Genomic DNA, 27,548 nt, shown 5'->3' on the forward strand with positions numbered 1-27,548 from the left:
TAATTATATTACGAGTAAAAAATAGTAACCTTTATTGAAACCAAATAAAAATAGATTGATTTTGCATAAACTCAACAACATATTTAAATCCAAAATCATTTTTTTTTTCGGAAATAAGCTCAAATTTTGTTAATAGCTTCTTTTTTTTTTTATCAAAATAAACTATTTTTATGGTTTTGAAAAATCTGTAGTTTATGATTGTTTTTTAATTACACTTTTAGCTTTACAAATGTTTTTGTACGTAAAAAATATATTTTATTTTAAATAAAAAACAAAAATAACTATTTTTAAACAACTTTTTTACCTTTTTAACAAATTTACACTAGAAAAACTAATTTCATTACAATAATCTATATAATCGATTATTAAAATGATTATATTTTTACCCAGAACTTAAACATGGTTTCTTCCCTGTCAAATGAATTCATCTCAATTTCCTTTCTTATATATTTTTTACTCAAACTTATTTTCATTCAACGTATTTTTATCATCTCTATTAAACAAACATAAATTGATAAATAAATAATTTAGAATATGAAAGTTATAATTATAAGAAATTAATATTTTGAGTGTAAAAATATATTTAAATTTATTTTTAAAATGTTGAAATTCAGTTTAAAATAAAAAATTAGAAAACAAATGTTCTAAACCTTAAAAACTGTTATGATCTATTTCTTAAATAACATGTCCGGATATCGACACTTGTATGACACGTATAGGTGAAGTGTCCAATTAAAAAATATTTATTAGATTTATGACAATTTTAGCATGAGTATAACACAAATTTTTTTAAAAAAAATACATTAGTTTTCTAAAAACTCAAACTTATTATATTAAATTTTATTATGATTATAAAAATAAGAAACAAATTCTTTTAAACCACTCAAAAAAAACATTTAAAAAAAAACTAAAACATATTTAGTGCACATAACTCTTTATTGTCAATTTATATAATAATTTATAATTATATAATGGTTTTTTTTATCATCATGGGGTTATTTTTTTTTATTTTTACCAAAATGGGGTCCGTTTAAAAAAAATTACAAATTTAGGCAAGTCGTGCCAATTCGGCACGACTTCATATGCACAAATCGTCCCAATTAGACACGACTCTGTCATGTCATACTGAAGTCGTGCCAACTTGACATGACTTCTGCCCTGTCATACTGAAGTCGTGCCAAGTTGGCACGACTTCTGCCACGTCATAATTTATTTTATTTTATTATTTATATATTGGGTAGTAAGTTATGTAATGTTAAAAATTAACTTGATACGTAATTTTCTAAGAGTGTTAGTTTTAAGGAATAAAAAATTGGATAATCGTGTATGAATCATGTTTGAATTGAATGAATAAATACATAGATAAAGAAAATGAATGTTTTAAGAGTGTTATGAATAAATACATAGATAAAGAAAATGAACTTTCTCCTTCCGGTACTTTTTTAATTCCACCAAATATATTTGGAACTTCGGCATTCACCCCTCTTTTTGCATATAATTCAACATCATCCATGCACTGTCGACCCACAATGCCCTCACCAGCATCTCATAATGAAGCCAATAACAATGAATGATGAACATGTCGTTGATGATCCTCTTCCACAAAGACCTCGACGAAAAATACGAAGACCACATTGTGGCACGTCTTTCCATAAATAATTTACTTGTAATTTAACTTTATACTTTTTTATTTTATTTATTGTAATGAATCTTACTAATTTGTTTAGTTCTAATTAATCTCTTATCATCATTACGTTTACTTTTCAAGCTATTTATTTTGCAAATTCACAACAATAATTCTCTATTTATTTTCCAAATACAATAAATTTTCATTTATCTATTTATTTTCAAATTCAATAACAATTTTCTTCATTTTTTAATTAATCAAATAATCAAGTTATTGTATTACATTACCGTCAAACATGATCCATACACGATGTATCAAATTAATTTTTAACATTACATAACTTACTACCCAATATATAAACAATAAAATTAAAAAAAATAAAATAAATTATGATGTGGCAGAAGTCGTGCCAAGTTGGCACGACTTCAGCATGACAGGAAATAAGTCGTGTCAAGTTGGCACGACTTCAATATGACAGGACAGAAGTTGTGTCAAGTTGGCACGATTTCAATATGACATGGTAGAGTCGTGTCTAATTGGGACGATTTATGCATATGAAGTCGTGCCGAATTGACACGATTTACCTAAATTTGTAATTTTTTTTTTAAACAGACCCCATTTTGATAAAAAGCAAAAAAAATAACTCCATCATAATCAAAAACCCGTATATAATATATTACTTAAAAAAATATACATATACATATATTTTTATCCGTTTTTTTTGTGTTAGTATATATGCCACATAGGTTATAGGTTATGATTAAGAAAAGTTATAAAATATTATTATTGAAAATAATTCTTAAAAATATTTTCATGTTCTAAATTATATTCTTAGAGGGTTTCTCATGCTATCCCTCCACACAATTCCATCTCTGAATTGGATTTCCATAATTCTCAAAATATCCACAATAATAAAAAACAACGTCAATTTTACAATTTAACAAAAAAAATGTTTTTGTTTGGTAATAACTTTTAATTTATTGATTAAATAATCAAATTATTATTATTATTATTTTTTTTAACCGAGCGAAGATTTGTTTTTTTCTTTCATCTAGATTCTGGGTTGTTTATAGCTTCTCTTTTCTTAGGCGTGATTTATATGTTAATTGTATTTTGGTGTTACCAAACGCAGCCTTAGCAATAGCCCAAGAGGAGGAAGAAGAGCGTGATGGCGTCGGTGGTGAAGAACGTTCTGAAATCGATCAGAGAAAAGGGTTTCGGTACTTTCCTCAGAGAGCTCAAGGATGAAGGCTACCTGTTTGTTCCTTTCTCTTTCGCTTTCAAATTTCCCCAAACATTCGATATGTTACCAATCTCATCGTTTTTTCACTTCCAATTCCGATAATTTGGCTCATATTTCTGTTATTCAACCTTTTTTTTTTCCGCTTCTTGTTAATTTGCCACTGCCTTTCGATTTCTCTTTCTCAGGAAAAAGCAATTTAGGAGATGAAATGAAACTGCGATTTGATTTAATAGCTTTTTGTTAATTTAGTGTTGCGATTGTCAAAGAAACTCTGTAGTGTATTTGTGCCACGCTGATGTTTTTTTACATTATTGAGGGTTTCTTTGATTCCGTGAGCAATGTGGACGTGTGTATTGATGCTGAAGATTGTGCATTTGTACTGTGCTGATATTTTTTACGTTATGGTTTGAATTTTCAGGAGATGCCTTCCGGATGGAAATCTCTTGTAAGTCAGTTGCTTTGCTTGATCTTTTTATTTTTCGTTCCATTTCTGACTCTCTTTGAAAGCCAAATTATTACTTCTCATTTGATGATTGGATGTCTTTCACTGTGTTTTTGGGTCCTGGCCTTTTCTATTGCTTGATGTATATATAAGGTGTAGAAAGACATAGTTGGGTAGTGGATGCAATTGAAGGAGCATTTCCTATTATTCAGGGTGGAGTATGAGAAGGACAAGCATGTGTGAAGAAACATATATACATTAGCTTTGTATCTTCAAATGGCCCTCTTAGAGATAAAAGTAGAAGAGCTTTAGATATAGACGGTTTTACTCTAGGTCGAATTGAGTGGGCTATATATTGTTCGGGGTAGATTTAGATTTATTTTAATTGTATCTTCAAATGGCCCTCTTTGTATTGGTATTTTTTACCGTGAGATCTTAACTCCCTTGCGCTACTAATATTTCTCCTCTTCCAATCTAATTACGTTTTCAATTTTATGCAGGCAAACCAAGATCCACAATATTGGGGCAACGCTTGTTGGTGTTGATAAATTCGGTAACAAGTATTATGAGAAGCTTGGAGAGACACAGTATGGTAAGTGTGTTTCTCATTCTGCATGTATGTGTGGTTTATCTAACAAATTACTCATGGCTAAAAACAGAAAATATAACCCATCCACACGGAAAGCTACCATTAACATCAATCAAGCATTCCAATTATTGCACATGGATATCTCAATATTGACATAATTAATAAGAATTTGATAATGTGAAATGTTATGGCTTTTAAAATGCTGCCACATAACAGTTGCTTATGGGTAGACTACTATGATGTGAATATCTTGCAAGTAAACAATCAAATTTGGAGTTACTACAAGCCTTGCAAGTAAACAATCAACAGACCATACCAACAAACAACATGACGAGAAAGATAAATATTAACATAGCTCTCTATCTGTGCAATTAGGCAAGAGAGTAAAGATCATAGAAGCCAAAATATCAGTAAAGAAAAATAACAAATATAACTACAGTCAAATTGTGAGGATTGTGTGTGTGCGCACACCACACCTGGCCAGGGATGGTCTTGGACAATAAAGGTGCCTGTGGGTATGGTTATGAGTGGAACAGAATGCGACGTTGGATCTGGGTAGGTTAGATGTGCTCATCCTTACTTCTACAAGATGGTGGCTATTTCCAGGACTTGGACCTGTGGCCTCTAGGCTGTAAGGTAGCAGCCTTACTGTTATGGGCTTGCCTGCTTGTTATTGGGTATAATTCTTGCAGGAAAAAGAAACAGCATAAGGAACTGGGGAAGAGTGGAGTTAAATTGGAACATGAAATAATGTGATTTGTTGACAGATTTTAGGGGTTTGGGTAGAAGAGTAAAACTTAACAACTTGACATGCATGTGACATGTGTATATTCAAGTCTATTTTATCACTCAGAGTTCAAATTGGCATAAAAAATATATTATGTCCGTGAAGTTGGTCCGTTTTACCAAAGTTCAACCATGTAGTATACTGTTATAAAACAAATTTTGGGCATTGAATATAAAAAGAATGTGGACGGTGTAAGATCTATTTTACCCTTTAAAATTATTGAAATAAAACCAATTTATTCTAATTTTTCTTTCCTTTTCCCCCATTTGTTTGAATGTATTTGCTTCACTGATTGTGAACATTCAATGTGCTTTTGACATGTACGAATTATATATATTTTTTTATTGATTGATGGTGTCAAGTATCATTCCCTATTATATAAACTTGTAAGTGAGCTATAAGATTCAAACATTGATATTCAGTAATGTGTTTGGATAGAAAATTTTAAGGGAATCCATACTTAAAGAGGCAATTAAATTTTTTAACCAAAGTCCTCATTTGGTTTGGCTATTTAATTTTAAGGTTTAGCAAGTTTTTTCATTCCTAAAAATGAGGAATTTGAAATATGAAATTATGTCGATAGATGGAATTTTAAAATTCCTTAGATCTGTGTCTCTATTCTGTTATAAAGTACCTAGTGCTAGCTTGTAATCCGTTTCTTCTTCTGTAAACATAACACTCCTTATTTTCGAGAGAAATGATCAGCTTTCTGGGAGTGTCGTTTATCCTTTCTTTCTACAATCACTTTCAGTTGTCAAAGTTCCACTGGTTTTTTCTTCATTCTTGCGTTTGATATCTTTCGGGCGTTTCTTTTAAAGCATCTTTGTGTAATTATTTTCATCCAATAGATTGTTTTTCTGAATTTGGGCGAAGTTGATGGATGATTCAAGGGCAATGTCTATAGTCTTTGTTAAAGATCTCACATCGACTAGAAATAAAGTCAATGGTATATAATAAGTATACGAATCGATTTTATAAGGTTGAGTTAGATTTAAAGTCCTCTTTTTAAGATGATATCAGAGTCATTTAGAGTCTATCATAATGAAAGTTCGTTGGGTCTATCGTACCACTCGTTATTAGACTACTATCAAAATATCCATAAATATATAATCACACGTACGAGTTGACTAGTCTCAATGTGAAGAAGATGAGTTAGAGATCACATATCAACTAGAGATAAAGTCAGTTCATAGTATATAAATGGGTACAAACCTCACCTTACAAGCCGATTTTGTAAGTTGAGTTAACCTTAAAGTCCACTGTTTTGGTAAAAATCAATGATATCTTGCAGTAAATAGGGGATTATTACCTTTTAAATTTGGAAATGATTTCCTTTTTACCCTACATTTTAAATTATTATAAATTTGAAAATGCTTTATCCAAACATGAGGTTATCAAATTTGTTAATGTAATGATTTTCTTACTATTTGGCAGGAAGACACAGGTGGGTTGAATATGCAGAGAAAACTAGGTACAATGCCTCCCAGGTTCCGGCTGAATGGCATGGCTGGCTCCACTTCATAACTGATCACACAGGAGATGAGGTAATTATTTTATTTTCCTATTTCCTTCCTTTGTAAAGTCATACAAGAAGAAAATCTCAAGCCCCAAGATGTTAATAATAATAATAATTATGGAATGAAATTGTTGCAGCTTCTTCTACTGAAACCGAAAAGGTATGGTGTTGAACACAAAGAAAATTTGTCTGGAGAAGGTGAACAGTATATCTATCATTCCAAAGGACATGCCCTTAATCCAGGGCAGAGAGATTGGACCAGGTACCAACCATGGGAGTCCAAGCCCAAGGCCTGAGCCGTCAATATGGGGCAGCTGAGTTGCAGATGCCCAGGATGTTTGTTTTTTTAATCCTCAACAATTGTTTTGCCTTCAGTTAATGAGGTGGAAAGCTGGTTTTTTTCTTTTTAACAATTAACAATAAAACGAATTATTTCTGGTGAAAACAAACAAATTCGCATTGACTTTAAAATCTTTTAGTGTAATGTATGCGATCGTGTTAAAAAGGGACTTATTCTTATTTGCAACCATCTTTTACCTAGTCTATTATTTGTAAGTGTATTTTTTTTTTAATTAAACTAACTGATTCTGAGTTTGTAATTGATTATTAAACCAAACACCTTAATGGGAAAGTATGCACACATATTTTTATTTATTTAAGTTTAATAATTGGCTAATTTATCTCAGTAAAATTATATTTTCAAAATAAGGGATCTCTTAATTTTGGTACAGTAGGGCGCAGGCTGGGTAGACCATTTCTCTAAGGCAATTTCTCGTTGCACTAAATCATTTAAAACATGCACCCAACATAAAATTTAAAACTGAAAATAGGAATCCATTTATATTTGCTCTTCAATGTAAAAAGATGATGCACAAGTGCTTAATAAACAATTGCTTTTTCACTCCCATTGGTTACTGCACCTCCAATTACAGAAAATAACTTTTCAAAACCTTAATATTTTCTGAAAACTATTATCCAAAATATATTTGAGATTCAAGGTAATAGGAAATTAAATGTTAACAAGTGATAAAGCAAATACGAGATCAAATGATAATAAGTGATAAATCAAATGGGTCACTTCCTTTAATATTACTTTGTATATATAAAGTCTTCGAATCTTTATATTTAAAAATAAATAAAGAAAAAAAGTATTAAAGATATTTTATTATCTTATTTGTTATTGTATACGTAACTGATTAATTATTATTCCCAACATTACCGCGGGACAGACTTGAGAATACATTTCTCTTCTAAAAACATAGTATCGTAAAGGAATATGTTTTTAACACCCAAAAAGTAAAATACCTACACCTAACAAATTATTATAATAATATAATATTTTTAATTAAAAAATAAATAAAATATAATTAAAATATTAGTTTATTGATATGTGAAGTGTATGTATTTTATAGCAGTATTAACATATCATAACCCCATCGCAAAAGGGAAAAAATAGACCGTAGAACGTTGTGAAAACTGTGTATAAGAACAGTGATCATCCACACTTAAATAAACCGATCTTTTTACAACAATTTCTATAAATAACAAATTGAATTAACCCAATATTATCCCAATTCTTTACCCATTTAAGGTTCAATAGAGTGATGGGAGAAATGAGATGAAAATAAAAAAGAATGAGGGAGAAACAACTAAAAAATTAATAAAATTATTTGGATGAAGAAAGGTAGAAATATAGGAAAACGAGTAAAGAATAATACAATAAATTCTAACATTTTTAAATTATAACTTTTTTTCATCAAACAACTCAAATTAATTTCTGTTTCTCTCTCCCCTTTATTTCTTCAAAACTGAACAAGCCGTCAGAAATAATGTTAGAAGGCCGAAAATTTAAAACAAATTAATGGAGCTAGATGACAATTACTAACTCACCAAAGAAGTTCACAAATAGAAGTTGACAAATAAATTTTCAAATCCTCACTATCATTTTTCATTCTACAGTCACGGTACAATTCACCATTGTGCAGGATAATAAATTTTAATTAGTGAATGATCTCTACATATGAATTTATGTCATCTCACACCAAATTTAATGCTGTAGACTGAATAATAATCTATATGTCAACTTAAGGAATGCTGAATTTGTTATTTTTGTAACTACATACTCTACCAATTGTAAGAGTTACCGGAAAAACATAACAAAATTAAGTTATTAGGAGTTCGTTAAAAAAAAATATGCATACAAGTGTGAATAATTCACCAGCAGCAATAAATTAAGCATAAATAATGTGCAATTGATACATGAATGTTATGATTTTGGGTTTAAAAAGATACACCTTGAAATTAAACTTCACAGATTGTCTTGAATCTTCCCATCCTTCGTAATTATCTCCTATACATACCCGAATGTTGAAGTGTTCTACAATACTCTAATATCGTCGGGGAGTTTTTTACCTGTTCCCATATCTTGGCAGAGTTCTTTAACCATTCCCGCTCTGACACTGATCTCGTGAAAGATGGTGACTTCATGGATAAAATCTGACACGGGAAAACGTATCACGTGTCTTAAATTTTGTTTATTATTAAAACTAAAGGGTCTACAAGAAAGGAAGAAATGTAACAGCAGCAACTAGCAAAGTAAAGAAACTTGACAAATTCTGTACTGTAGTATTTGTGAGGCATTCTTTCGTGTGCATGTTTGTGTATATATATAGAGAGAGAGAAAGAGAGCGGGAGAGAACCTGATCTCGCAATTTCCATAGTGCAGAAACGTAACTTTCATGTTGAGCTCTTGGATTTTCATCTATTTTCTTTAGAGGGATGGCATACAACTTTAACAAGTTAGACTCCATTTGACTGCCACGAACAGTAGAAGATAAAACATGTTCTTCAGGTTTGTTTCCAGCGTGTTGTCTCACAAAAGAAGATGGTCTGAAATATTGCATCAGTGCCTTTTTCAACTGCACAAATTTATTAGGAGAAAAGTCTTGATCTTGCAACCTACAAAAATCAAAATAGCAGACCGATGAGTTCTTCACTATGGAGCAAACTGTTCCAATAAAGGAAAGGAAGCGGATACAAGAAATAACTCTGTCAAACGCACCCTAAAATTATATTTGTGTAGATGGACAATATATTTAAGTCAGCCAAATTTTCTTATATTTTCAAACAATCAATGACACACATGCGGTAGGTGACACAGACCTTGATTTTAAGGGATACTTGAAGGAAATGTAGAGAGAAAATAATAAAAGTCCAGCCAAGATGAAAAATGGCTAGTAGCAAGACTAATAAAGTCAAACATGTTAACCGTTCATCAATTCTCATTCACCAGTTCCCTCTAGATCTAGCCTTGGCTTTTCTTTTTCAAGAACTCTCCTTTGTTTATGATACATTTTAGATTTCATTATTTTGGCTGCATACAATAATTGTAGCATTAAGTAATACTAATAATTTCCTGCCAACATGTTGAGGCAGAAAGATGTTTCTTACTTCGTGTGTACAAACACAGGAGTAGCGACGTATTCTTTATGTTCAGGATGTTTATCTTTCTCAAGCCCTGAACTAGAGCTTTGCGATAGGGATGCTGCCATCAAGGACGGGTCTGAAATGCCGTGCTTCAACAAGTCAACCTACACTATTCAAATATAGTACGATCAGTTTTCAATATATCAGTAGTCTTTACAGAGTAAGTTAACAAAATAATAAAGAGTCTGCACATGGTGTACAAAGACTTTAAAATAAAGAAGGAAGCCTAAAACAAATTTGTTCAATTTGTAGAAATAGGATTTTACAAGAATATGATATTTCTCTTTTATCAATCAATACAATCACGTACTTGTCCTTATAATTGACTGTCATCTTAAATCTACAAAAACACAAATCATTTTATCAAATGATCTCATTATCTGAACTGATGAGCAAAGTTGGAAGTCACATGCTTGAAAAGCATACAAAATTTGAGAGTTCTGGTATTTTGTTAATAATAGCCAAATGTGAACCAAGAAGAGGCTATAATATAAATGTTGAAATTAGTTTAAGTGGTGTCTTGCTTTCTCAAACCAGAATGCATAGAAGAGTTTTTATTCAAAAATAGGAGCCAGTACCATATTAAAATTAAGCAATGCCAATTGCTTCCACAAACAACACAAAATACTTACAGCACACTATCGGATTGCAACTATTCACCATAATGATCATTTGAAACATAATGGTTGCTATAAAACAATGGCCACACAGTGCATATTAGCCGCTGGATTTTATAGCAAAAAACTGAGCTAAGAAAAGGTCCTGCATTCATGTAAGTGACAATAACAGATGGAATCAACGGGAACCACTGCTTCAAATGACTACTTAATTTTGCATAAACACGAAATAGTCATTGATTTATTGAACAGGACTTGAAGCATCTTCTAATAAAAACACACATACCGTCAACATCAATTGCCACATGCTATCATCACGAACTCCCTCTGACACCACCAGCACAATATGACATATGGATGCAAGAAGAACAGCAAGCTAAAAGGATTTCCTTGCAGCAAACCAACATAGTCAAGATAATCAGATATAGGAACAGTTCAAGGAAGAAAAATGACACCGACAACTATCAAGCTAATAAATAATATTTAACTGAAAAGACATTCTCTAATTGGAAGTTACTGTTTACCTGAATACCCATAAGTTCATGAGCTAATTCAGCCGGCATGGTTTCTCCACCTATCACTGAAATCGTTGAAGAGCCATCTGGTCTCATCATCTCAGCTAAAACAGAAGCACTAAATACAGGCTACAGGTAAAAAAGCACAAATAAAACTCAAAATCCCACAAAAATTCAGGGAAAAAAGTCAAACGCAGAAAGCAATAGAAAAGAAACAAAACCTCAAATGAAAAATGAAGCACATGAATGAATGAATATAAAACATGAAAGAGAGGGAAAAAAATGAAGATATTATGGGTAGTGGTACCTGGGTATCGAGAAGAATAATGCGTTCAGTTGAAATCCTTGGTTCAACGCCCGGGGAACAATGCCTTGCCATAGCTCTAGTTTCTTCAGACTGTACGGCAAAAGGTGGTAGCATCCCTGCAGGCTTAGAGATCAAAAGTCAAAATAAAACAAAAAAACATAGTAAAGAAAGAAACTAAGTTTTCTGTTAAATGGTAAAACGAATTTAACTTATGAGTTAAAATCATTTATGCCCTCAACTTCTGTAAAATTGTAGAAATTCCTCCATTATAACTTCTCCAAAAACTGGTGTTTTTATGCTTGTTTAAACATACAGAAGAAGTTTGAAGTGATTTACTTTCTCATTTTCTTCACTAGTGAGAGTTTATGAAAAAAAAAAAATCATCCAAAGAGGACCTAAAATACATGGTGCGAATAAACTGACCAGGGGAACTTGAATCAAAACCATAAAGTTCATTCATAATAGTGGACTTGCCCACTCCAGGTGGCCCAATCACTCCAATCACAGTAAAGTCCGTATTCTCAGTCAAAAACTGCAACATTTTCAAAATCCAATGGCAATCACAGTCAGCATACTTCAGATACAGATAAACGTCTAACCTAATTGCAAACATTTTGGCGGTAAAAAGGAAGGCAGAGAGGTAAAGAGAGATTTAGGTTACGTACGGGGAGAAAGCGATCGATGTGGAAATCCCAGGAATCGGAGAGAAGGTTGAGGGACGCGACGGAAGGGAAACGAGAACGGAGCTGAACGGAATCGTCATCGCCGGCGCCTCCGCGGCCAAATTTACCGGCAACGGGACCTCCGGTGACGAGTCCGGGCTTTGCTAGAAGGATTTTTGGAGAAGGAGAAGGTTCAGAACCCGCCATTGTTTGGTCTGCGCGTGTGAGCGTCAACTTCGGAATTTTGAATCGTTTCACGGAATAGTAATTGGGCTCTTTCTTTTGAAACTTCCTCCAAACACTTTTTTTTATGATTTTTTGACAAAAATACTTTTATAGCAAATTAATTTAATTTGTGTATCTTCATAAGAATTTATCTAGATAACTAATAAAAAATATTTTTTTATTGTATGACTTGTCTTATTATATTCACCTAAAATTTGCTTTTGGATTAGTTTCTACAAATGTTTTTTTTTTTAAAATTCAGATAATGTAAAGGTTAATTCTTTCGGTACTAGACCAATTGTGATTTGCACCCATCATTTTTTTAAAAACTTCAAATTGCTTTTGTCATCATTTCTGAATTTTCGCATCCAGAATAAAAAAAAAACTTCTAAATCTTAACGTCAAGAAGACATTCATGTGTTGTGGATGGTTATATCAGGAAGACATTTCAATTCTAAATTTATATATTTAAAACTGTCTTATTTTGTGTTATAAATAAATATTTTCTGTACTGGCATTGAGTGTAAGGATGCAAATATGATATGATACTTGAAGAATTAGCCTATTATATCGGTGCGATATGCATGAAAATAAAAACAAAATAATATTTTTATATTTTATATATGAAACTAAATAACATACTGATATAATATACTGTTAATTTGAGTAAAATTAGACTTAGCTCTCAAATAAAATCTTTACCTACAATATTGTGACAAGAAAAAGTATAGTTAAAAATCTGTTAAAATGATTTGTTGATTTTTTACCAGATAATCCATTATTAAAATAAATTAATAGCATAATAAATAAATATTAATACTAAAACAGTGTTACTCTACTCAACTTTTGCCAAGTATCACCACTTGAATGGTCTATGTTACAAGCTTATAAAGATAGTAAAATCAAATTGTTTTTTAGGAATAAAAAATTATAGTATCAGCGACAAGAAACATATTTGTCTAGAAAGAGGAAGGAGTTAGTTGCGGCAATATACGATATCTTACTAGTTTTTCCTTTTCACAACACAAAAACCATTATTTATAGTTAACTGATAACTATAATTGCTAAATAGTAGTGTTAGTTACTGTAGCAACTTCTGTTTAATCAATATTCACCACACAACAATGACTGCTGCTTCTTGGATATATTTTGGTACTGCCTCAATACAAATATATTTTTATCTTTTTTTTACCACCTCCATAAGTTTATAAAATCTAAAAACAATTTAAAAAAAAAAATATATTCTAGATCACATATTCTGAAATCTAATATCACATGCAAAATAACTTACAATTATATAATTTAAAACATATTTTAGAAAAATATCTTCCAAATTTCATAATATTATATAATTCAAAAACTAATTACACATTTAAAAAGAAAGCTTTAAATTACATAAAATCTAATTATGTAATCCAAAAACTAATCACGCATTTAAAAAATAACTTTCAAATTACATAACACAGATTCGGAAAAAGACTTTTGAATTAAATAATCCGAAACATTACAGAATAATGCTTTTGAAATACAAAAATTCATGAAGAAAGAGAAAAATATATGGAGGTGCACGAAGCAGTCCACAACAATATATCCTCCAGGGTCATACCCTTTAGAGATTTTTTTCCACGTATCTAAGATTAAATTACAAATTCACGGTACATTTTTTAGATAAATATTCTACATTATTAATGCAAAAATTGAAAAGAAAAAGAAGCCTGGACAATGGAATCAGAGGATGGATGAAAGAATGATTTCACAAAATTTGAGCAGTTAAAAGAATTTCGCACTAACTATTCTGAAAATAAAATTATAAAATAATTTACTTTTCATTCTGTCACTAATAGAGACTTTTATACTCAGTCCATTTTAGAGATTCATCCTCACTGTCATCAGATTTCTCTGGACTCTCAGCTGCCACAGAATCTTCCTGTGCTTTAACATCAGCATCATGCTTAATTGTTGTTGCAACCTCCACAACCTCCTCCTTCATTTAGATAAAACAATTTATGAAAACCAGCAGGGCCAATAAGGAAAATAGAACACTAGAGTATCTTTTTAAGGGTTAAGTTTTCCATAGAGGAACATTTATCCCATTTGTAATAAATATATAATATAATAAATTTTAAAATAAAAGAAATAAACGAGATGGAAATAAATTTAACGTGTAAATATTTTTATATACTTTTGTAGGCATTATACAACTATTTTAATTTTAAAATATTTCCCCTCCCTTCCATTTTCCTCTAAAACCTAACTTCCAAACATATCCTTAGACTTTATAAGGCTACCACTACTAATTGAGGATATTCTCGATGAATAATTGAAAAGTGGAAACTGACAGTTATAATTGCCTTTATCATTCATGTTTCTACTACACCTGTGTTTCTTCCTTTTGCATTTAATCACTCCCACCGAAGATTCATGAACACTACCAAACTTTTTTATTTCTGGTGAATCTGGGATGTGCTGGCAGTTAAGAACTAATTCCTCGAGAAACTATGACTCAATTAAGGGACTGACCTTCCCCAATGTAAATTTTCTATACACACGGCCTGAACTTGATCCTTTGATCATATGCTCAAGGAACAACATTTTCTACCAACCATGTCACAGCATGTAGATGAACACTACCAAACTTGCTAATTGCACAAATAGAGCTAAATTTACTTTATCTTTAAAAAGAAAATAATCAAGGCAAGTTATCTTTCACCCTAGCAGCAATATACTCACGTAACTTGGTCATCTGAGTTTTAAAGCTAACAATATCAGAGTATGGATCTAATGACTTAGGGAAAGAAAAAGATTTAACCCTCACAGACACTTATTTAGGAAATCAATGCCAGAACCAAGTAAAAATGTTCAGTTTTGTTGATGGACTTGCTATGTTCCCCCTTCCCACAGGAAAACATGCTTGTAAGAATATTTCTCTGATAAATAAGCCACTGAAATCATAAACTACGTGCACCAAAAAAGAGATATCAGAAGATAAATTGGAGAGGCAAAAAATGCATACATTAGTTCCCTCTGTTAGGTCCACAACCTCCTCTTCCTTGGTGGAAGCTTGTTGCAGTCGTTCAATCAACAATTTATAATGAGAATGATCTACAAGAAAGAGTATGAGGTTAACCATTTTAAACTTATATTTGTCATGACAAGTTAAAGAAGTCATAGAAGTAATCTTGAGGACCATTACTAAACTGCTTAAACAATAAACACGATCAGTCTATCAGAGAACAGCACAGAGCAATAGCAATTAAAGGGTAAAAACCTTTTGAACGGTTATGTATAGCATCTCTTAACCGTAAATAATGTTCCCGCTCTTCCTTCTTGTATTTCAACTTAATTTGACGGCGAGTTTTATCAGGGAAAAGCTGTTGTATCATAGAAAAATCGGTACCCAACTCCCTAATAGCCTATCTCAAAATAATAATAAATGAATTAGGTAATTTCATGTAATGCTTAAGAGAAATAATAATGTCAGACATCTTGTGCAAATTACACAAATACCTCATAAAACACTTCAGTATCTTGTTTTGACCATTTACCCCTCCTAGGTCTCTTTTCCATTAATGTCTGGTAATTGTATAGAATGGAAGTTGATTCAATCCTTTCATTGTCTTGATCATCATCATATGGGTCTCTACCATCTTCTGAACCTGAGAACTCCTGTTCATTATACGCACCAGCCTCATGAAGAAAATCTCCAGCACTGCAGATAAATATTATGCATACTGAAATTCATTTACTAGTCCTCATGTGACTCAAGATGCAGTAATAACAGCCAGTGGCCTAACAGAATCTCCATCCACTTCAGATAAATATTATGCAAGGTGAAATTCATTTACTAGTCCACAAGGCATCAAGAGACAGTAAAGAGTAACAAAGGCCAGTGGATAATATGAGGTGCAATTTTTATTCAATGTTTGACTTTTCCCTTTTGTCCTCAAATACTGAATGTGAGCCAAAACCACGAAGTACTTTGATGAATACACCATTATATAAAAAAAAATATAAAGTACCTCCCCTTATTTCCCTATATTTACTCAACCTCCAGTACATCCTCAAATCATCATGGACTAGTGGAAAAAGGTACACAATCACATCTACCACCCTCCATGACTCATGCCCTTGGCCCAACAGTAGCCGACAAAAGTAACAATAGAAATAAAGCAGTTTATTGATGGAATGAAAATCCATTCAGTCAACTCATTAGGACAAAATGGTGAAGCAATTCATATAATCATTGAAAGAGAAAAGATATAATTCACATTATGTGATGGATTTTCTGCAGGACTCTCATATGTCTCTAAGGAACATGAAAAACCTTTATTGAACAAGTTTCTCCACTTTTTCAAATATCCCTTAACTCAATAGGATAATACTGTGTAAGAATTAGAGAGACATTGTGTGGTAAAAGGATGTTTGCATCAGTTTACTTTTCAAACTAAGTTGATTTAACAATATAATTATATTATACTATGTTAAAAAAGAACAATATTGACGAGAAAATTAAGTAAAATGTAAACTCTCTTACTTATACTATGTTAAAAAAAGAACAATAATGACGAGAAAATTAAGTAAAATGCAAAATCTTACTAGAGGTGAGTACCTTTGATTCGAGGGAGTCGTATTTGAAGCCATTGCCTCTTTTTTCTACACAGGAAAACAAATGGAACAGCCGGTGAAAATTCAAGTCATAGTGCCATACTAACAACAACTACGAAACTAACAATTGTGAGGAATTGAAATAGAATAAAGTATACACACCGCTTGCCGCTCCCTATGTTCTGCAAGTAAAATAATATCCTTAATAGGCAATGTTCGAGGATCAAGTTCGTCCTCAGGAATTTCCAGCAGAGCCTTGTCCACTGTGAAATAGGAAAAACTTTAGCATAGGTATATCCCTAACAATGAAAATTAAACACAAGCAATAAAGCAATTTTTACCGCATCTTTTCTTTCGTCGGGTTGAATGAGAGAACTTTTTAGGTGGTTCCTTAGTTTTTTGTACATCATCATCAGCCTTCTTACGCTTTTGAGACGTTTTTCCACTTTTAGGCACAGATTTCTTCTGTGAACTCTTTGATCCTCTCTTCTTCTTGGATGAATGATCGACTTCACAGTCATCATCATTTTCTTCAAGTTCGTGTTCATTAGAATGATAAGGAGGGTCAAGGTCATTATCATCTTCAACATCCTCATTCAATGAGCTGTTTGCAGGTTTAGAAGCTGCTAGTTTTCTCCGTTGCCTTAAGGTTTTACCACCATTATCCTCCTCACCAGCAATAGATGATCTTTTGTTCTTCCTCAGAGAACATGAGTCTGTGCCATCCTTTTTTCTCTGATTAGCATCCTGACAAGCATGATAAAAGGAATTAGACAAATTAAAACTTTTATACAATCAGATTTACAAATTAGAAAAATGAAAAAAAAGGAGAAAGAAGTCAAAGTAACCAATATTTACTTCTTTTTCCCTTGAATCATTTGCATGCAAAAAGTCAGCCAATGTGGAACTGTCAGCAGCATTTGTCAAGTCTTCATGCACCAGAATTCCAGAAGTTGGATCTTCACCAGATTTCATGGATTGATAATCAAAGACATCATCTCTTGTATAGGTGGGATTCAAGTCCACAATTTCCTGATACCAATAATAATGATAATCAATATTATTAAATAAAAAAATAAATTAGTTATTTAGCACATACAGACAATTATCATATGCTTGCAATCACATAATCTTCACCTCTGTTTCCGACATTCTATTGTTTGTGTGAGTATCATTCTCATTGAGAATGGTAGCTTCATTGAAGGTTACTGGATCTTGAGGTGTATGATACTCGGGACATCTTTGAACTTGGGTAGTATCACATTCCCCAAAAGAGTTAATAGAACTACAAGCAGGTGCGACAAAATTTTCCTCTGCACCCTTCTCATTGAAAGAATGAAGAGCTGGTTTTCCTACACAAGTTTTCCAATCACCACTGAATAAACCCATGGTCACATACTTGCAAAGTACAGTTGGCTGGGAGCCATTCAACCATAACAGTGAGATATAAAGGCAACAGTACAATACAAGTGATGCTCTTGAAAGCTATAGTGAAGAAGAATGAAGAGAGAGTTGATGCAATTTGGTAAATCAAAAGGAATGTAGTAAGTCACCTGTATCAGTAGTAGCTTGGGCGAGAAAGTCATCAAGGGATTCCAGCCCACAAAAAATGTCTGTAGCCTGTATGTACAAAATCTATCAATATTTAGCAACTTAATGAAATATAAAAACAACAGATACTAATTCTTTCATTACCTCTCCAGATGATTTACCGAAGGCAGAAGGCCAATCTCTAGTACCATTATGAACTGCATCCCCTAAAAGCATAGCATTTAGGGAATCCAATTGGGAAGGAGTTGCTGCTGCCAAGCTCTTACTGTCTTCAGATATTGGAACATTTGAGCTTGTGTCACCAAAATTACTGGGCAAATAATTTGTCGTAAGAATCTCTGAGGTTGGCAAAGGTAAACTGGTTGTTTGGTTTAGTATACCACTAGACTGAAAAGATTGAAAGTCTGTTGTTGAAAAAGTAGGCAACTCAACAGATTTTTCCATCATAACATTTGCTGAAGCAGAAGCCGGCATATTGCCTACTCTAGGTCGTGGCTTAATCTTGGGTTTAAATTTATGAACTACAATAAAAAAAACAAATACAGATAGCTCATCTTTTCCGTGATAGGAAGCATATTTAACTATTTACAAAATCATCAGTATCACTAACCATTCCTAGTGGGAAGATCAGGCAGGATATCGCTGAAAGGATCCAATTCAATCTCTGCAGATACTAACTGAAAAGTATTTTCCCCATAAGTTGATCAAACCCATCTTATAGAGTAGAATTAAACCGAAAAAAAGACACAAAAAAGAAATCCACCTCTGGTTCTTTTCCGAAGTTCGAATTTGAATCAACGGTCTGAACTATTGCAACCTTATTATCTGAAGCACTTTTGAAGCCCAATTCCGTGCCAACTTGCAATGAGTTGTCAATAAGTTCCAAACATTTGTTGCTATCAAGAAATGAACCTTCCCCATTTTTAGGTGGTTCCTTCATCCTATCAATGTTTGAGCAAGTTGTAAATGGAGCAGTCACATTATTCAATTTGGTTTCTACAGCATTGGCAGGGTGAACTGGTTGTGTTATGCCTAAACCACACGATAGACAGAAAAATGAATCATACCAAATTGAATTCAAGTGATGGCTCACACGATGAAGAAAAGTGGTTTCACACAGACAAGCAATGAGAACACATAGCTTACCATTATTGAGGTTGGTCTCAGAAAAGAAGTTAGTGACTGAGTCCCCGTCAAATTCTGTTGGATCAGCCTTAAATTGAAATACAATTTAAAGAAAATGAGATTACATATCATAATAGATAATATTGAATCAATAAAAATGACATTTACCTCACATGCTGATTCTAAAAAGTATGTAGAATTCTGATCAGCATCTGTGAACGTGGAATCGTGCACCGAGGCTGCACCATCTCCCTCAACACTAATTTGTTTAGGAACTTCCCTTTCAGAATTTGGAAATTCTAACTGCGTATGATGAATGGATCCCATAGATTCTTCCGCTGGCACGCTTAGCGTCGAAGCAACTACATTTTGACATTCATTCCCAGTAAGTCCATCTCTAGATGAGGTGGCCTTTTCCGATGAAGGTACTTCCTTTCGCCGCTGTTTCGGTTTGGCCTTCGGAACAAACTTCGCACCCGGCCGAACTACAAAAGAAAATAACAAACCCACTTGACATAAGCACGGCGAATTAAAAAAAAACAGAAAACTTTCCCAGAATCATTGAACTGCAGAACTTACTGCGTTCAACAGAAGCCACAGGTAGAAGATCATCAAAAGGATCCATGAGGCAAACAAAAGCTTACGCTCCCTTGAATGCAACAAACCCAAATCTGGAACCGAATAAGAAATTCCCTGAAAGCAGAAGATTAAGAATTTAGATTATGCTACCGATTAACATTACCCAGGAATTACACTTGGGTGGTCAACAATATACAGTTCACAATTTATATCAATGTAATATTGCGCGTTAATCGCATACCACGGAAAATTTTCGATTAAAGTTGGAGCAATCTATATCTTCTATATAATCTATGATAGAACAAACTTGGTAGAGAGAAAGAGCATGAAAGCTAGCACTGCTCTGAATGTAGAACACAAGAAAAAAAAGAAAGAACCAACAATTTGAGAAAAAGTGTGATATTTATATGCTCGCAAGAGTGCATTTGTAACTGTCAACTCGTGGCTACCAGTGGGACGATCACGACCGGGAATTGGGCCACACCCCATTCAGGCCCAGTCCAACTACAATTTGAAATCAAACGACGCCGTAGGAACTGTTTCGATATTAAAAACCATAACATTTTATAGCCTAAAAAATTAAAAGAGAAAAATAAATTTAAACTTGAAAAAAATAAAAATAAAGATATCTTCTTTGTTTTCTAAAAAAAAAACAGAAAATAAAAATATTTCTAATAATCATCCTATTATTCAGTATCTTCTTTTAATTTTTCTTTTCTATATCTGAAAATAAATTTTAACAATAATAAAATATATCGTAATCTTACATTATATAACACACACATTAAAATATAACATAAAATATGATACAAGATACATGTAATCTTTAAAATAACGGAAATAAAAATTTATATATTATATAATTATATAAATTAACAATAAGAATTATGTATAATTATATTTTAATATTTTTTAGTATAAAGATATTTTTCAGTTTTTAAAAAATTAACATATATATTTTTTAAATTATATTAAAATCATATCAGAATTATCAAAAATTTAATAAATATTTTCTGAATATTATTTCGTTCAATATATATTTAAGTATTTAAGAGACTATTTTCATAACCCTTCGAAGATAATTTCATAAACTGTGATAACAACACTAATTTCCCTCCTTTCTCCACATTCAGCAAATGCAGAGAACTCAAACTAAACTCTTTTCATAACAGTGTCACTCCACAAATTAATCATGTGTTCTAAAGATTTCGTTACACTGTTCATTCAACGATCACAGATCAACCATCAAAAACGATATTCTCGAAGAAAAATCGAGTAAAAAACCAGAAATAAACGATAAAATGCATCACCTGCGGTGTTAATTTTGAAGTGCGGGTTTCGGCGCCGCCGGCGACGGTGCTCTGGTCTCTCGGCGGTGGCAGCACCGTTTCTTAGGGCAAGTGTTGAGAGTCAGAAAACATATCTTAATCTATTTTCGCTTACGCTTCGGATTCGATAAAAATATATTGCTATTTAAAAAAAATTCTCGTGGTTTTTTTTTTACAATGGACCGGTTTACTGAACCGGACCGGGAAGTTTTAGAGCACGTTAAAACCTAAGCATGCTCATATCCTTTGTTCTTTCTCTCGCGCACACGCAAACTTTGTTCCGGTGGTTCCTTTCTCTTTGGTTTCATCTTCAACTTTAGGTTTTCTCTGACTCTGAGGAACACTGTTCAACTCTTTGGTTAGTGTTCGTAGCTTCAATTTGTGAAACTTTTCTATTCATCTGATTGCTTCGGTTTTGATAAGTGGCGTCTACGAGCGCCTAATTTCTCAATTTTATTTTCCTCGTTTTATCGATTATGGATTCTTATATTTCTCAGATTTGTTCTCTTATCATATAACGCTTTAACAAATTGAGAATTGGACAGGTTTGAATCAGTGCATGATTCACGCATTAGGTCTTAGAAAAATTGTCGAGTTTTATTACTTACGATACTTTTTGTTGTGCTAGTGTTTAATTCTAGTCTCTCTTTGCAGTGTCGTCTTATCCAACACTTTTATTGTTGAGCTTTTTCTTTGCTGTACAAATCAATTGAACAAATGCAACTTCTCATTGTTTATGTTTACATTTGGAATAATTAGTTTGCAGTGTGTGTGTTTGTGGAATCGGTTAATGGTTTGTGTACGTTTTGTGCTTGCAATTTGGTGGATGCTGGATTAACTTCTTTTACCCCTGTTATTGCTACACAGTATCTTATGCTGATCTGAAAACACGATTGGTTTGTTCAGAGAGTTGCACTGAGAAGCTCGGCTTCACCTCGAAACTCTTGTTCAATTGAATTCAGTTTCCATTGGTGAGATTTATTTCCAGGCCTTGAGGTAAGCAAATTACCAACATGGGAATACAAACCCAGAAAACATTTCGAGAGGAAGAGGAGGAAGAGCTGCCATGCCGTGGAACTACTATCTCAGGTCAATCAATGTCAACTAGCAGAAGTGTTGGGTCACCGTCCAGCCGGAGTGAGCAGACAATGGCAACACCGGCTAGTGATAACACCTTTCTTAGGTTGAATAATCTTGACATACATGGTGATGACGCTGGATCACAGGGTGCAGTTGCGTGAGTTCTCATTGTCCTTTGAGCTTGGAGAAATGTATAATTATGTGATGTGCTGAGAAGCAGATGCCATTTGACTTGTGAATTTTCTTTTGAAGTTTGTGGGTTTGACATTTCACATGAATGTACCATTTCAAATAAACATTGATTTGGATAATTTTCAACAAACAATTTCTTAAATATTTAGAAAAGGAAAATAGTTAAAACAATCACTCATTTGTTAGATAATCATGAAATATCTTTTGAATCCCAATGAGGGATAAGAGTGGGCCAAATGTTGTCAAACTTTCTCTTTAATTGCAATCTATAAATAATTAGAGTATTTTCTTTTATGTCCTAATAATTTCATCTGCTTCTTTCATTTTTCATTTATGCCCTACAAGCATTCTCATGTAATTTTGTTTTTCTGTCTGTATCTATGACCCATCTAGAGACTTGTTTTCCTCTACAATTGCATTTTGAAGAGCAACCCTGTATGAGCTCAATGTTTTTTTGCAGTAGTCTTAGATGTATAAGTGTGAGGAAATGTTCTGATGTAGTCCTTGATTCTTGATGCATTTCGTGTCTCAATGTGTAGTTTTATTTTGTGACACTCAATTGCCATCACTTTTTTTGTTTGTTTGTTAGTTATTTGCCAAATACGACATGCTGTAGAGTCACCCAAAATTGATTGAGGATTTCTGTTGTTGGCGCAATTTAGAATACGAATGCAGTGGTGGTATAGTATGTATTGTTGTATTGTGATCCTGGCTTTCACAGTTTTTTCTGTACTTTTTCGTTGCTTATTTCTCCTGATATGAGGGGGTTTTTCTTTTATGTCTTATCCTGAGTATGACTGTGAAATCATCTTGGGTTTGTTCAGAGTTATGTAGAGGAATATGAAAGTGTATTTATGCTTAACTTAGAGCTTTTTGGGCAGTAGGAAATATTAATACCTTATGTTTTGTACTTTCTTTTGTAAAATTATCCACTTACTACTTTTTTGAATGATATATGCATGAAGTTCTATCTACTACTTGCTTGTGTCTGTGGTTTCAGAATACCATTATATACTGTATATGATATATATACTGTTATTCTTACCTATTGTGACCTTTTAACCAGTAGCAAGAAGAAAAAGAGGGGCCAACGCACTGTTGGTGGTGATAAGAGTGGAAGAGGTCTCCGCCAATTTAGTATGAAAGGTCTTTAACCTAATCCAATATGACATTTTCTCTTTAACGAAAAGGTTTTTTTACCTTTTCTTGTTAATAGCTTTGGCCTTTCAAAGTTGCATATAGCATGCTGTGCAGATTATGATGTGTTCTGTTTAATTTATTTGAAAAATAGCTGCTCTTTAGCAGCTTTTTCAGTGAACTTTTGTAATATAAATAATATTCTCCCAGAAATAATCTCTTTCCAACGATGTACTGACTCAATCTGCATCTGTGGTATTTAGTTCCTTGTGTTCCTAAGATTGTCATATTTTTGAGGATGTCGTGATTATATATTCCTTACTGTTTTTTTTTTCTCTTTTACTGGCTGTTCAGTCTGTGAGAAGGTAGAAAGCAAGGGAAGAACAACTTACAATGAGGTTAGCTAGCTACTCTAAGTCAGTTTGTGCTAAACTGGAATTAAATTTTAGATTCAATTTTATATGCCATATGCACGTATAATGCATGTATACTACAGCTTCTGCATTTTTTCAATTAATTTTTTAATATATTTTTGTCAATGCATTTGCATGTCCACATGCATGTTTCTAGTTCTAATGTGTTGTACTTCATTTAAATTCTATGCATTGAAAAATTACTTTTGGGTTTGAATAGCGCTTCTCCTCATGCTTTCGTAGTTTTTATCTTCATATTTTCTTGGTTATCCAGCGTAATCATGATCTATATGAGTAGCCTTTGACTTCTTAGATGCCTATATGATGTTAATGAGAATTCTTCAAGAACTATATGGTGTTTTCATGTCACTTTTGTAATTCAACTTGTCAGAAATGCTGCTTTGAATTTCTTAAATGAACCTATTCTTTATTTTTATAGATTTCACATGGACTGTGCTTTTATTCAGGTAGCTGATGAACTTGTAGCTGAATTTGCTGATCCAAGCAATGGTGCCTCAACTCCTGATCAGGTTTTTTCTTTTGTATAAATTGTTACAGACTGAGTGTAAAGATAAATATTATGGACTTAATTTTTGTGGTTAACATTTGACAGCAACAATATGATGAGAAAAACATTCGTCGAAGGGTGTATGATGCTTTGAATGTTCTCATGGCAATGGATATTATTTCTAAGGATAAAAAGGAAATACAATGGAAGGGTCTTCCTCGCACAAGTCTAAGTGATATTGAAGATCTAAAGGTTTGTAAACAGTATTCAGTTGTATTTTTTTGGTACATTATTTCCGTGATGCTCTCTGTTATTCTAAATAATACAATAAAAATGATAATTTTAACTCATAATCAATTCAACAGACGGAACGTCAGGGGCTAAGGAATAGAATTGAAAAGAAAGCATCCTATTTGCAAGAGCTGGAGGACCAAGTAAGGACCACTATCAATATTGGATTTATTCAGAGTTTGAACTCCTGTGCCTAGTTTACGCTTTGAAATTTACAACTGTTTTGTAAGGACCTATGGATTTTTTTCCATAATGATTGATTTCTGTTTGCTAACTTTTGTATTAATTTATGAAGTACATAGGTCTTCAGAAACTTATACAACGAAATGAGCAATTATATAGCTCCGGGAATGCTCCCAATGGAGGTGTATCTTTACCCTTCATTCTGGTGCAGGTGTGCTATGATATACTGTTTTTTGGTTATTTTGTCCACTAGAAATGGTTTCTAATTTTTTGCCCCTTTGGATCTTTGATTTGTTAGATAATGCTTATATCTCCTTGGTCTTAAGTCTGATATAACTAGTCACCATTTACCTAATCTGTTGGCTTAAAGCCTAAAGTTTATATCACAAGTGATCTATATCAATGAGACCTCACTCCTGCTTCTTGGGTAAATTAACTAGAATATTTTTTTCTTCACCATTGTTATGAACATTCTTGGGTAAATTAACTAGAATAATTTTTTCTTCACCATTGTTATGAACATTTGTTAGAATTTGTCAACTGAAAATAAATGTAGTTGGGTATGGTTACTAATAATATTTACACTATTTAGTTCGCTTTTCTCGGGTTAAGTTAGTCACTTTTTTTTTCTCTAGGCTTATGAATGTCCATAGAGGATTTATTATGATAGTTGTAGACTACGAAGGGTTAGGAAGAACCAGCTCACCCTTAAGCAAGAAAGGAACTAACTAAAGGAATATATATAGAGCACCCAATTGCAAATTGCTATGGTGTAGCTTTTCATGGTATTACTTTTAGTTTTTAGTGGGTGTGTGGAAGAACTAATTTGAGCTTATGAACTTCTTATAAGCACTCTTTAACTTGTTAAGTTTCAAGGAAAAACTTTAATATAATATTTTCGTTTTGCTTAAGTTTATGAATAAGTATTCAATTAAGTTGTTTACTCAAGCGTGTTCTTAATTAATGTTATTTCGGACTTGTAGACACGCCCCCATGCAACTGTTGAAGTGGAAATATCAGAAGATATGCAGCTTGTGCATTTTGATTTCAATAGGTAAGTAGGCTTTTATTACACGACTTTGAGTAATGTTTTCATTTTACCCACTTGCTGTCCTGAATGCGATCCTAATTCTCTTGTATTATGCATTCAATCATCCGTGGATACTATTATGGTCCAACAGAGGCTGCATTGGGAAATACATGTCATTTTTATATTTATAAATCCATGAGCCATTTCTCTATCATCATCATTTTGTTATTATAACCTTCTATAATTCAAAATCTTTTTGATGTATGCTTACTTTCTATTTGCTCATTCTCTCTGTATAGCACTCCCTTTGAGTTGCATGATGATAACTATGTTCTCAAGGCAATGAAATTTTGTGAGAGATCTCAGAATGATGACAAACCAGACAATCCTACAGATGGCGGGGAAGGTTCTAGCATGTCAAGTTTGTATCCTGCACAGGTTCCTAGTTCAGTTTCAAACCCTCCGACTAGACCTCCTTCATCTCCACCACTCCCTGGAATATTGAAGGCAAGAGTTAAGAACGAGCATTGATCTGCAATTTTGTACTGCATTGCCTTGTTTAAGCATGTTTGTATATTTTGTAAAGTAATTTGTCGGTAATCGTCCTTCATAATAGTTAATTAGTACAGCCAAGTCACTTAGTGGGTTAGAAGCGAACTGCTCTGCTTGAGTCTATATTCTTCTGAGTTGATTTTGGCAAATTCTTTCCTAACCATATCCGTTATTTACTACCTTTGACCTTAACTGATTTTTCCCCATATTTTTTGTATTTGCCCTTTTTGTACTTATAATAGAAGAATTGGTTTATACTAGTCCATACCGATCATGGAATGCAATACATCAGTGTAGGATTAATTTTGGAACTCAGATTTTTTTGTGTAAATTCTCCCTTCATATGTCAATCTTGATATTTGAGCAAATGCATTGTATGATATCTTGTTGGTCTGTGTTACTTGGGTGACCTTCATGGCCATAATACCTTCATCATGCAAAAATACTCAAACCTATCAGTAAATCTGTAATTGTAATATGAAAAGGATTGAACATATGCATTTTTGTTGATGAATAATTCCTTTTAAAACTTATTCCAACTAAAGGGTTTTTCTTTATCGTGGAAGAGAGGTTTTAGTTATATGGTATTGCATTTTAATTTAACTGTTTTTTAACCATAAATTCCTATGACCGAAAACTGCGCCGATGTATGGGAGAACATGATTATAGGGTTTACAGCATTACTGTTTTCATACTTTCTTTGGTACGGAGATAAAAAAAAAATCTTTGTTGAACCATATATCACACTAATATCCACTTTTTAAAATTATTTTGTAGTGAGAATTTTAGATGTACTGATCTATGTAGCACATACTGATATGTATAGTCTCTACATATCTCTAAAATGTAAGATGTAGATACAAATAAAATGTAGGATACAAAAATTTATATATTATATAATTATAAATTGACAATAAAAATTTATACGTATAAGTGTATGTATCAGTTTTTTTAGTAG

The 27,548-nt window shown here is 32.6% G+C and overlaps 4 protein-coding genes across 15 annotated transcripts; 2 read left to right on the forward strand and 2 right to left on the reverse strand.

The window, feature by feature from the left end:
- Positions 1 to 2,630: 2,630 nt before the first annotated feature.
- LOC137810319 (NADH:ubiquinone oxidoreductase, 17.2kDa subunit) lies at positions 2,631 to 6,730 on the forward strand. Its single transcript, XM_068611514.1, has 5 exons — positions 2,631 to 2,884; positions 3,289 to 3,315; positions 3,813 to 3,904; positions 6,123 to 6,232; positions 6,342 to 6,730. The coding sequence occupies exons 1-5, from the start codon at positions 2,796 to 2,798 to the stop codon at positions 6,498 to 6,500; spliced, it is 477 nt and encodes a 158-aa protein (XP_068467615.1). The 5' UTR covers positions 2,631 to 2,795; the 3' UTR covers positions 6,501 to 6,730.
- A 1,678-nt stretch (positions 6,731 to 8,408) lies between these two features.
- On the reverse strand, positions 8,409 to 12,062 carry LOC137810320 (uncharacterized). 4 transcript variants are annotated; one of them, XR_016518366.1, is made up of 8 exons: positions 11,795 to 12,062; positions 11,553 to 11,661; positions 11,130 to 11,245; positions 10,832 to 10,951; positions 10,594 to 10,683; positions 9,655 to 9,799; positions 8,904 to 9,162; positions 8,409 to 8,700 (listed from the first exon to the last, which is right to left on the reverse strand). XR_016518366.1 is itself a non-coding variant. In XM_068611515.2 (8 exons), the coding sequence occupies exons 1-8, from the start codon at positions 11,996 to 11,998 to the stop codon at positions 8,548 to 8,550; spliced, it is 1,191 nt and encodes a 396-aa protein (XP_068467616.1). In that variant the 5' UTR covers positions 11,999 to 12,060; the 3' UTR covers positions 8,409 to 8,547. The 4 variants fall into 4 exon arrangements, 1 of the variants encoding a protein (XP_068467616.1); XR_016518367.1 differs by having other exon boundaries at positions 9,655 to 9,794; positions 10,594 to 10,696; XR_016518368.1 differs by having other exon boundaries at positions 10,594 to 10,696.
- Positions 12,063 to 13,602: 1,540 nt separating this feature from the next.
- Positions 13,603 to 21,316, reverse strand: LOC137810321 (Homeodomain-like superfamily protein). 4 transcript variants are annotated; one of them, XR_011080878.2, is made up of 17 exons: positions 21,187 to 21,316; positions 19,877 to 19,990; positions 19,466 to 19,782; positions 19,319 to 19,385; positions 18,936 to 19,204; positions 18,783 to 18,849; positions 18,317 to 18,693; positions 18,175 to 18,241; positions 17,759 to 17,973; positions 17,480 to 17,653; positions 16,963 to 17,368; positions 16,784 to 16,884; positions 16,626 to 16,669; positions 15,524 to 15,682; positions 15,285 to 15,429; positions 15,030 to 15,118; positions 13,603 to 14,000 (listed from the first exon to the last, which is right to left on the reverse strand). XR_011080878.2 is itself a non-coding variant. In XM_068611516.2 (17 exons), exons 2-17 carry the CDS (start codon positions 19,920 to 19,922, stop codon positions 13,854 to 13,856), a joined length of 2,733 nt encoding a protein of 910 aa, XP_068467617.1. In that variant the 5' UTR covers positions 19,923 to 19,990; positions 21,187 to 21,316; the 3' UTR covers positions 13,603 to 13,853. The 4 variants fall into 4 exon arrangements, 2 of the variants coding, with proteins under 2 accessions (XP_068467617.1, XP_068467618.1); XR_011080879.2 differs by lacking the exon at positions 21,187 to 21,316 and adding an exon at positions 20,118 to 20,297; XM_068611516.2 differs by having other exon boundaries at positions 15,524 to 15,725.
- DPB (Transcription factor DP) lies at positions 21,296 to 26,905 on the forward strand. Of its 6 annotated transcripts, none has more exons than XM_068611519.2 (10): positions 21,296 to 21,562; positions 22,072 to 22,441; positions 23,543 to 23,622; positions 23,968 to 24,011; positions 24,494 to 24,556; positions 24,640 to 24,786; positions 24,900 to 24,968; positions 25,121 to 25,219; positions 25,992 to 26,062; positions 26,338 to 26,905. In XM_068611519.2, the coding sequence occupies exons 2-10, from the start codon at positions 22,218 to 22,220 to the stop codon at positions 26,567 to 26,569; spliced, it is 1,029 nt and encodes a 342-aa protein (XP_068467620.1). In that variant the 5' UTR covers positions 21,296 to 21,562; positions 22,072 to 22,217; the 3' UTR covers positions 26,570 to 26,905. The 6 variants fall into 6 exon arrangements, with proteins under 6 accessions (XP_068467620.1, XP_090154230.1, XP_068467622.1 ...); XM_068611521.2 differs by having other exon boundaries at positions 21,424 to 21,562; positions 23,546 to 23,622; XM_068611520.2 differs by having other exon boundaries at positions 21,453 to 21,562; positions 22,111 to 22,441.
- The last annotated feature ends 643 nt before the right edge of the window (positions 26,906 to 27,548 follow it).

The sequence above is a fragment of the Phaseolus vulgaris genome, chromosome 2, assembly GCF_051622355.1.
Source record: "Phaseolus vulgaris cultivar YP4 chromosome 2, ASM5162235v1, whole genome shotgun sequence".
Lineage (NCBI taxonomy): Eukaryota > Viridiplantae > Streptophyta > Magnoliopsida > Fabales > Fabaceae > Phaseolus > Phaseolus vulgaris.